This window comes from Populus trichocarpa, chromosome 13 (genome assembly GCF_000002775.5).
Source record: "Populus trichocarpa isolate Nisqually-1 chromosome 13, P.trichocarpa_v4.1, whole genome shotgun sequence".
In the NCBI taxonomy this organism is placed as follows: domain Eukaryota; kingdom Viridiplantae; phylum Streptophyta; class Magnoliopsida; order Malpighiales; family Salicaceae; genus Populus; species Populus trichocarpa.
This window is the reverse complement of record NC_037297.2, coordinates 15,546,456-15,555,726: the sequence shown is the minus strand read 5'-3', so window position 1 is coordinate 15,555,726 and position 9,271 is coordinate 15,546,456. Positions and strand designations below refer to the sequence as shown.

The following is a 9,271-nucleotide window of genomic DNA, read 5'->3' as shown; positions in this document are numbered from 1 at the left end:
GAAACCCCAAACCCCAAATCCAAAAACCTGAAACTCAAAACCCCAAACCCGAACCCGAAACCCGAACTTCGAAACCGAACCCCGAACCTTAAACCCTAAACCTGAACCCGAACCCCAAACCCAAAACCCTGAAACTCAAAACCCTAAAACCCAAACCCGGAACCCTGAAACCCGAAACCCTAAAACCAAAAAACCTAAAACCCGAAACCCCAAACCCTAAACCCCCAAACCCCATACCCGAAACCCCAAACCCCAAATCCAAAAACCTGAAACCCCATACCCGAACCCCAAACCTGAAACCCAAAACCTGAACCCCGAACCCGAACCTGAAACCCCGAACCCTAAACCCGAACCCGAACCCGAACCCCGAATCCCGAACCCGAAACCCTAAAAACCAAAACTCTAAACCCGAAACCCGAAACCCTAAAACCCTAAACCCGAAACCCGAAACTCTAAAACCCAAAAACCTAAAACCCGAAGCCCCAAACCCTAAACCCCCAAACCCCATCCCCGAAACCACAAACCCCAAATTCAAAAACCTGAAACTCCAAACCCCAAACCCCAAACTCGAATCCAAAACCCAAATCCCAAAACCCGAACCCCAAACCCGAACCCTGAACCCCGAACCTTAAACCTGAAACCCTAAACCTCAAACCCGAACCCGAAACTCGAAAACCCTAAACGCAAAACCTTAAAACCCTAAAACCCTAAACTGGAAACCCTATACCCGAAACCCTAAAACCCAAAAACCGAAAACCCGAAACCGCAAACCCGAAACCCCCAAACCCCATACCCGAAACCCCAAGCCCTGAATTCGAAAACCCGATACCCCAAACCCCAAACCCGAAACCGGAACTGAACCCAAAACCCTAAACCCCAAAACCCTAAACCCTTAACCCTAAACCCTAAAACCCGAATCCTAAACCCTCAACTCTGAACCATGAACCTGAACCCCGATCCCCGAACGCGAAACCCCAAACCCTGAACCCTAAACTCCAAACTCTTAACGTCGAACCCCAAATTGAAACCCAAACCCAAAACTCAAAACCCTAAACCCGAAACGCGAAACCCTGAACCCTGAACCCGAAACCTCTGAACCTGAAACCCGAAACCCTGAACCCCAAACTCGAAACCCCAAACCCCGAACCCAGAACCCCAAAGCCCCCAAACCCCAAAACCCCTCAACCCCAAACCCCTAAATTCCAAACCCCTAAACCCTAAACCCGAAACCCCTAACCCGAAACCCCAAACCCTAAACCCCAAACTCCAAACCCTAAAACCCTAACCTGAAACCCTCAAACCCTAAATCCTAAACCCCTAAACCCCGAAACCCTAAACCTCAAACCCTCACCCCAAATCCCTAACTCTAAAACCCTAAACCCTAAATCCTAAAACCCTAAACACCAAAACCCAAAGTCTTGAACCTTGAATCCTCAACCCTAAACCCTAAAATCTTAACCCCAAAACCTAAAACCCTGAAATCCTTAAACCCTAAACTATATACCCTATACCCTGAACTCATTACCCTAAACTCTAAAACCTAAAACTCTAAACCCAAAACTCAAAACCCCAAACCATAAACCCCAAACTCAAACTCTAAACACAAAACCCTAAAACTCTTAACTTCTAAACCATAAACCCTACTAGAATTTTAGTTATGAAATAGATAAATTTGACAAACACACAAAGTGTTTTCATGTATCACCATATCTATTATCTTTACACCATGTTCATCCTTCCATTTGTTTAAGAACATATATTTATATTGGTTTTTTCTAGGTCAATTACTATTATACTCCTACTTAACCCTCAATTCTGGTTTATTGTACTAACCCATCACTGTGTCTTTATTTTGAGGACCTTTCTGAATTCCAATGGATGTCTTAAGACCCCACATAAAATGTTAGCTGAATCCAATGGTCAGATTAGAAGATACGTTCAATATTGTAAAATTGGATAGTCAGAAATTTCACGCCAAAATTTGAATTTCGCATACCATATAATTTACTTAAATCATCTTGGATCTTAGACTAATTCTTTGGAGATTTTTATTCATAATTATCTTAAACTTTTCCTCAAAGTTTATTACCATTTTCAATCCCAATAGCATGATTGTGCGCGGTAATTATACTGAAATTCAATGTTTCTCATGCGAAAGGTCATGCATTGATTTATTTGACGTTTCCTTCTATTTTACACATAATAACACCCAATTTACAAAATTTCCTCCTTCAAATTATTATTTTTACCTAGCCAGGGAGTTTTCGCGATTTATCATTAGTTAATATTTCGCATACTATTTTATTATTTTATATTCTATGAATTTTAAATTAATCTCCCGAAAATATTCATCTCGATTTATAAAATTTTATCTCTATTTATTATTTTTCAAGTAATAGTTACCCTATTTAACCTAAATTTATCTATTTTTTATTAGGGGGTTACATCCTCCCTCATTTGTTTTTTTATACATATTAGTCGCAATAGATTATGTTTTCAAATGGATAGAGACAATTTCAAGTTAAAATAATGTCATACAACTACTATAAACATTGGTCAATCCTAAATACATAATTTATTCAATTCAATTTCTTTCGTTTATTAACTTGTTTTTTTTACAAACTTTCTTTAATTTTCTTTATATTTTAATTCTCTACATTTTTTCTTTCTTCTTAACACCTATCTTCTTACATGCGTGTGATAAATAAAATAGATAACCTTTGCACTTCACTTGGTTTGCAAGGCAACTACATGTCTTCATTTATGATTAAATACCTAGTTTTAGTTTATCTTTGTTGGAAGGAAGAAAAAAATCATGTAGCTCAATTGATCCAGAATTATCTTAATTGATCAAACAAAATTGTATAGTGCCATATGAAAAGAAGATGATAGAACAAAGACAATGTGTAAATGGGCAATCTTATAAAAGGAGGAGCACCGGTTTATCTTGTCTGCTATGGTTTATTTTTTCTGCTCTTACTAATGTGTACATGGGTCATCTAATGAACCAAAATCCTAAAAGTTTATTATTTTCTTTAAGCATAAAAAAATGCCCTTTCTTTTTCTTCTCACACAGATTCGGATGAAACTTTCTTGATTCTTGCCAGGCAATTATCTATTGGTCTTGTATGGGGTAGGAATCTCCAAGAACATTCTGGATTCTGACGTTCAAGCCTGTAACCACAAAACAAATACAGTATTGTATAATAACATATCTTGGAAAAAATAATGCAAAATACAAGTAGGTAAAACGAGTATAATATGAGCTTCAAGCAATATACAATAGAGAGAGACTTGCCTATAATCTAGGAGAAAATAATGTAGAAAAATAGATATTTCAAGCTTGGCAAGATTATTTCCAGGGCACAGCCTGCTTCCAGCTCCAAAAGGGAGGAAAGTCCCTGCTTTGGGTGTGTAATCCTACAACCAAGTTAAAGTAAGCATGTTAATATTATTTTATATCTTAATCATCAAACGATATGTCTGCGTACGACTATATATAAAAACTATGCAGTCTAATTCACTTACATCCCATCTAGAAGGATTAAATTCCTTTGGATTTGGATAGACTTCTGGATCCAAGTGAATTGTCCTAAACCAAGCCAGAACTTTCCAACCTTTTGGAATGGTATAACCTGAAGACCATACCATTATATAAGTTAGTGACCGAACTACAGGTCTATCAGAGAGTATAGTAAAATTTTACACAAACTCTACTAGAGATAAGATTCTAGAACTAACCATTCATACAAAAATCTGTTTTTGCTTCTCGAAATACAGTGAGAGAGAATGTTACCATACGAAGAGTTTCATCAATTACCTATAACAAATTAAAAAAACAAAAATATGTTATAAACTTGATGGATTTAGTAGAAGCTGAATATAAAATGCATGACAGCACCATTGATAGATTATACCTTGGAAAGATATTTCATTTCTCGGACTTCCTTAAGTGACAATCCCTTTTGTGTTAGTGGCCTTCTTTTTATAATTTGTTCTTGCTCTTCCTAAAATGTAATCAAGCGATTTATCAATGCACACATAAACTCTCAACGGAATATAGTACATGTCATGAAAAATAATTGAATTATAATACATACCTTAGCTTTTTGGAAATATTCAGGGTGGTCCTGGAGGAAAATAGTGGCCCATGTTGTGATATGGCCGGAAGATTCGTGGCCTGCATTCAAGTACATCAACATAATATCAATGACTTCTTCATCGGTCAATTTCCTACCATTTTCATCCTCAACATCCAACAGAGAGTCCATCATATCTTTCTTCTTTGTGTTTGTAACATCATCCTTCTTTAGATTTCTACGCCCATCCACAATAGATTGGAATATAGCCACAAGTTTTTTACGAGCCTGGAATTAGTGAAAATTCATTAACCCAATCCCCACTAGCAAAAAACAATTAGACAATGCTAAAGTTGACAAGTAAGAAATCACAGTAGAAATAAAGAAAAGGGATGATAAACCTTTAACGCTTCATAATAAGCAAATCCTGGAAGATTGATTGCCATGGCTCTGATTCCATAATTAAGAGTGGTGTATTCCTTCTCCAAAGCCTCCATGACCCTCTCACTTGTTTTGCTAAGAAATATATAAATGATTATTCTAAAGGTAAGTTTTCTCATTTTAGTCAAGAACTCAATCTGTCCCATGGTGGTCCACTTTTCCAACTCAGCTATAACATTTTGTTCTATATATGGAATGTAAGTAGACAATGCTTCATGACCATTGACAGATGCGGATGTCAAGCGGCGAAGGCGCTTGTGCTCTTCGTAAGGAATATCAATAAAGGATTTCTCTCCAATGAGCTTCAATGTAGCAAGTGGCCAACCAGGTTTAAATGCATTGTCATCGGTTAATAATCTTCTGCATCCTTCAGGAGTTGTTACCAACACACTAGGGTTCCCGAACATGAAGGCCTTATAGATTCCAGTATGTCCATATCTGTATCATATAGTTCCATTCAATTTAGTAATATATCATTAATTAATTAATTAATCCGAGTTTCTTAAGTTGAAGAATGAACTTTGGCTAAGAAATTAGGAAAGGCATTTTTTTCTCTCCCTCTTTTTTTTTAAAAAAAGATAACATTAAAAGTTGAAAATAATGTAACTAATTTTTCAAATATTTCAAGGAAACTAGTTAAGGGTGTGGATTGTGGAAGTGGCAAGGAACTTTCTGAATCACATCCATATACTTCAGATTTGAAGTATCAAGTAAATAAATAATTGAAAGAGTTAGCTGGATTAGGAATTTGATAGCTTTCCTTTTGTAATCATGTAGAGGACTAGAGTTTAATATGCATAACACTAGCAATACCTAGGTTGTTGTACTAGGACAGATTCTCAAGTGCTTTTGGAGAAATACAAAAATAGTGGCTTTACAGTGGATATAGGTACTTACGCTATTAATTTGCAAGAGTTTGAAGTTTGAGGTATTTATGCTAGGATTTATACGTGCATATACATGTATATGTATATACAAAGGGAAGAGAGGGGGGGAAGGAAGGTAGATACCTATTCACGAAGCTGCGGATGAAAGAATCAGGATCACTGGATTTGAAAGCTGTGAGAAAGGACCACATATTCCCAATGAAAGGCCAGCCCAAATCCCCTGGAGGAAGTGAATCCTTCTTTGCCCCTAGCTTAGCTTCATACAACCACCAATTCACTCTCTTTAGAATCCATTGTCCAACCCCTAATCCACAAAATATGACTACTAAGACCACCCATATGGATCCCAACCCCATACCTTACTAGCTTAATTTGATATAACAAGTTTTGATAGTTATGAGAGAGCCAAAACAGTAGTATTATGATATGAAAATGTTGTTGTATTATGTGAGTGGGTAACTGGGTATATATGAGTACACACCATTTGTAAATATACGCATAATACGTATGGATTGTATATGGTAAGAAAAGAGATATGGGTGGGATTTTTGTTTTCCTAATAATGTTGAATTCATGATGTAGATTAGGAAAGAAAAAATGTGATGGATACAGAGTATTGGTGTTTATTACGGCTTTATATGGATATATTATGGTTTTTGGAAATTGGATTTACCCCTCTCCCTTTTACAGATTTTGTTTCTTTTTTTTCTTTTTCGTAGTTATTGTATTATCTTAGGAATATAGGTCATGTTTAGTATAAAAAAAATTCTTTTCCATTTTAATTTTTTTAATGAAAAATCATAACATGTTCATTTCTTAGAGTTTCAGAATATTTTTTCAACTCATAAAATTTTTTAAAAAAAGTGTATTAAGAAGATTTTTCACTTGAAAAAAAATGAAAAAATAAAAATCATATTCCAATTAAAATTGATTTCTATAATATTATGTACATTTTAACATGTACCAATATTCTTTTTCTTGTATTAAAGGTATTGTCCATTTATATATTTATTATTTTAAGAGAAATCTTTCACTTAATTAAATTGAATGAAATGCATGAATAAACACAACAACAATAAAGTATTTTCACTATTAAAGTGTCTATTAATAATAAAGTTTGACCCCATAAACAATATTAATTAAAATACAATAATTTTTTTTAATGATTATTATAATCATTCCATGGTTGATTTGCAATAGCTTACCTAACCAAACTCACATCCGAATATAAAATGGGACTCTCTAAAATAAAATTGAAATTTATATGGGAAGTTGGAGTCGCAACCTACTAATTAGAGGAAAGTGAGAATCCTAAAGATTAGCACTATTTTTAAAGATTTAGGTAAATGGTTAATTATATCTAATGAAAGACAAACGTTACTTTTACCATATCCTTTATTAAATAAAGTTACATTTACTACGTGGTATCTTCTAAATTTATCTTTTTTATTGTCATTAATTACTCTAATTATTTTTAGCTTATTTACCATTTGTATTTTAATTTATTTCTAATTATTTGTGAAAAAATCAGCGTCAATTATCTTAGAAAACTCTTTGATTTGACTATGCATGAAAAATTCAACATCAGTCTCTAAAAATAGAAGACTCGTTGATTAGGTTTTTTTAAAAAAATTGACATTAATCTCTTAAAATGGCGACTTGTCTTTTCACGAAAGTGCTAACTGATATGGTCCCTTGGATTTTGGCATATTTAGTTTGGATCTTTACTAGTGATTGGCTGGGTTTGTGAGCATTGGATCGGTCAAGGTCTTAATGGTTGCTGGGTTGGTTCTTGGAGGCTTGGTTGATTTAGATGTTGTGGTTATGATGATGTAATTGTGGTGGATTAATTGAGAAGTTGTGGTAGTTTTGAGTCAATTGATGATGGGGACTGATTTATTGGAGAAGGTTGTTGAATTTTTTTTTACAGGGAAGGTAATGGTTTTTGGTAGTGATAAGCAATTATGTAAGTGTTTTGAAGAGGGATAGCTTTGTAAGTGTCATAATGGTAATTTTTTTGGGAGGATTAACAATGGCAGTCACTAAGAAAAGTATGAAAGATGAGGGGCTATGTTGTTGTTTCTACGATCCTAAGAAAATTAGTTATGATTGAAGGTTTTTGGTTTTTATTTTGATAGAGATTGTTTGATGAATGGATATTGGAGACTCAGGTTTAATCTATTATTGATGTTGTATTTGTTAGGGATGAAGATTGGAGAGACTGGGGATTTTTAGTATTTGATGATGGAGGCTAGATATGTTATTGTTATTTTCTAGTCTTGTTATCGATGAAGATTGGTTTTGGGCAATAATAGTATTGTTTTTCTTATGAATTCCCATATAGTGCTCCTTATTGATTGGTATGTAGTGTTGAGATGAAGAATTTCAGTGTTGTTGGATGGGATGAAAGGGAGACAAAAAATATTTCTAGTGTTGATGGGTGTTAAAATCGAATTTGTTATAAAGACAAATAGTAAAGGGGTAGGGAAATGAGGTTTTTTTTTCCAATGTTCGTTTTCTTTCTTCTGTGGTTTGTGTGGGCTTTTTATTAGGGAGAGAACTAGAATTATAGACTAAAGATCTGGGATTTAATTCAAGGCAATGATTTTTAGGTAAGATTGATTATTAGATTTTAATGGCTTAATTATTGGATTTAATCAAGTACCACCGAAACTGGCCCCGGCGGGCTGGGACCAACCTGGTCGAAGAATCAAAGCAAATACCAATCGAAGCGGGCTAGGACCAACTATGACCTACCAGGCCTGAAAACCAAGGCAAACACTCACTGAAATAGGCCCTAATAAGCTGAGACCAACCTGGTATGAAAATCTAAGGCAAATAACCATTGAAACGAGCCTCGATAGGGCGAGACCAACTCGGCCGGAAAATAAAGCCAAATACCCACAATAACAATCCTAGACGGGCTAGGACCACCATGGCTAAAATCTTAGGCAAATAACAACATAAACGAGTGTTGATTAGCTAGGACCAACGGGACCTAAAAACCAAGGCACATACCTACCGAAACAAGCCTCGATGGGCCGAGACCAACGAGGCCCGAAAACCAAGGCAAAAACCCATTAAAATGGGCCAAGAGTAACCGTGGCCAAAATTCAAGGTAGATATCCACCAATACATGCCCCGATGGGCCAAGACCAATTAGGCTTGAAAACCGAATCAAACACCCTAAAAAGCGAGTCTGACAAGATAGGACCAAACAAGCCTGAAATCCAAGGCAAATAACCACCAAAACGAGCCCTGACGGGTAGGGCCAACTAGGCTCGAAAATAAAGGCAAATACCCATCAAAATGGGCCGTGATGGGTCAAAACCAACAGAGTCTGAAATCTAAGGGAAATACCCATAAACGTTGTGACCAAACAGGCCCGGAAGCCAAAACATAAACCAACAAAAATGGCCCCTAAAGGATTGAGATAAAAAACCAAAGCAAACACCCATCGCAACGGGTTGGGACCAACCAGACCCAAACCAAGGCAAACACAACATAAACAACTTTCAAGTATTCTTATCATCATTAATACATCAAAATCAACTTAATTTAATCAAGTTTTCAAATCCCCTAACAATGGTCCGTCACTTGTGCTAATTTATTTTTTAATTTCTTCAATTAAAGTTCTTAATCATTTCATCTAAACCCCAAATAACTAAAAATTACATAATTTTACATTTTTATTAAAAAAAATTACACAACCCTAAAATTCACAAATTAGAGATTTTCTATCCCCCATCAAAATTTAAGAATACAAAAGTGTAAAATAATTTCTTAACCAATTAATGAGCTTTCTGCAATAATTTTCAAGGATCTCCTATTTCTCCTCCAATTTTGCAAACTTTCTCTCCATCA

General features: G+C 35.4%; 1 protein-coding gene across 1 annotated transcript; it reads right to left on the bottom strand.

Annotated features, from left to right (window-relative positions):
• Positions 1–3,030: 3,030 nt before the first annotated feature.
• LOC7464756 (ent-kaurenoic acid oxidase 2) lies at positions 3,031–5,763 on the bottom strand. Its single transcript, XM_024583201.2, has 8 exons — positions 5,531–5,763; positions 4,481–4,958; positions 4,101–4,367; positions 3,918–4,007; positions 3,742–3,820; positions 3,529–3,635; positions 3,299–3,420; positions 3,031–3,174 (listed from the first exon to the last, which is right to left on the bottom strand). The coding sequence occupies exons 1-8, from the start codon at positions 5,761–5,763 to the stop codon at positions 3,069–3,071; spliced, it is 1,482 nt and encodes a 493-aa protein (XP_024438969.2). The 3' UTR covers positions 3,031–3,068.
• Positions 5,764–9,271: the final 3,508 nt, after the last annotated feature.

Coding starts and splice junctions, on each gene's coding strand:
- LOC7464756 (XM_024583201.2), bottom strand. CDS start 5,763: ATGGGGTTGGGATCCATATGGGTGGTCTTAGTAGTCATATTTTGTGGA. Junction 3,821..3,917: donor AAATGAAATATCTTTCCAAG/GTATAATCTATC, acceptor AATTTGTTATAG/GTAATTGATGAAACTCTTCG. Junction 3,175..3,298: donor TATTTTCTCCTAGATTATAG/GCAAGTCTCTCT, acceptor TTGTGGTTACAG/GCTTGAACGTCAGAATCCAG.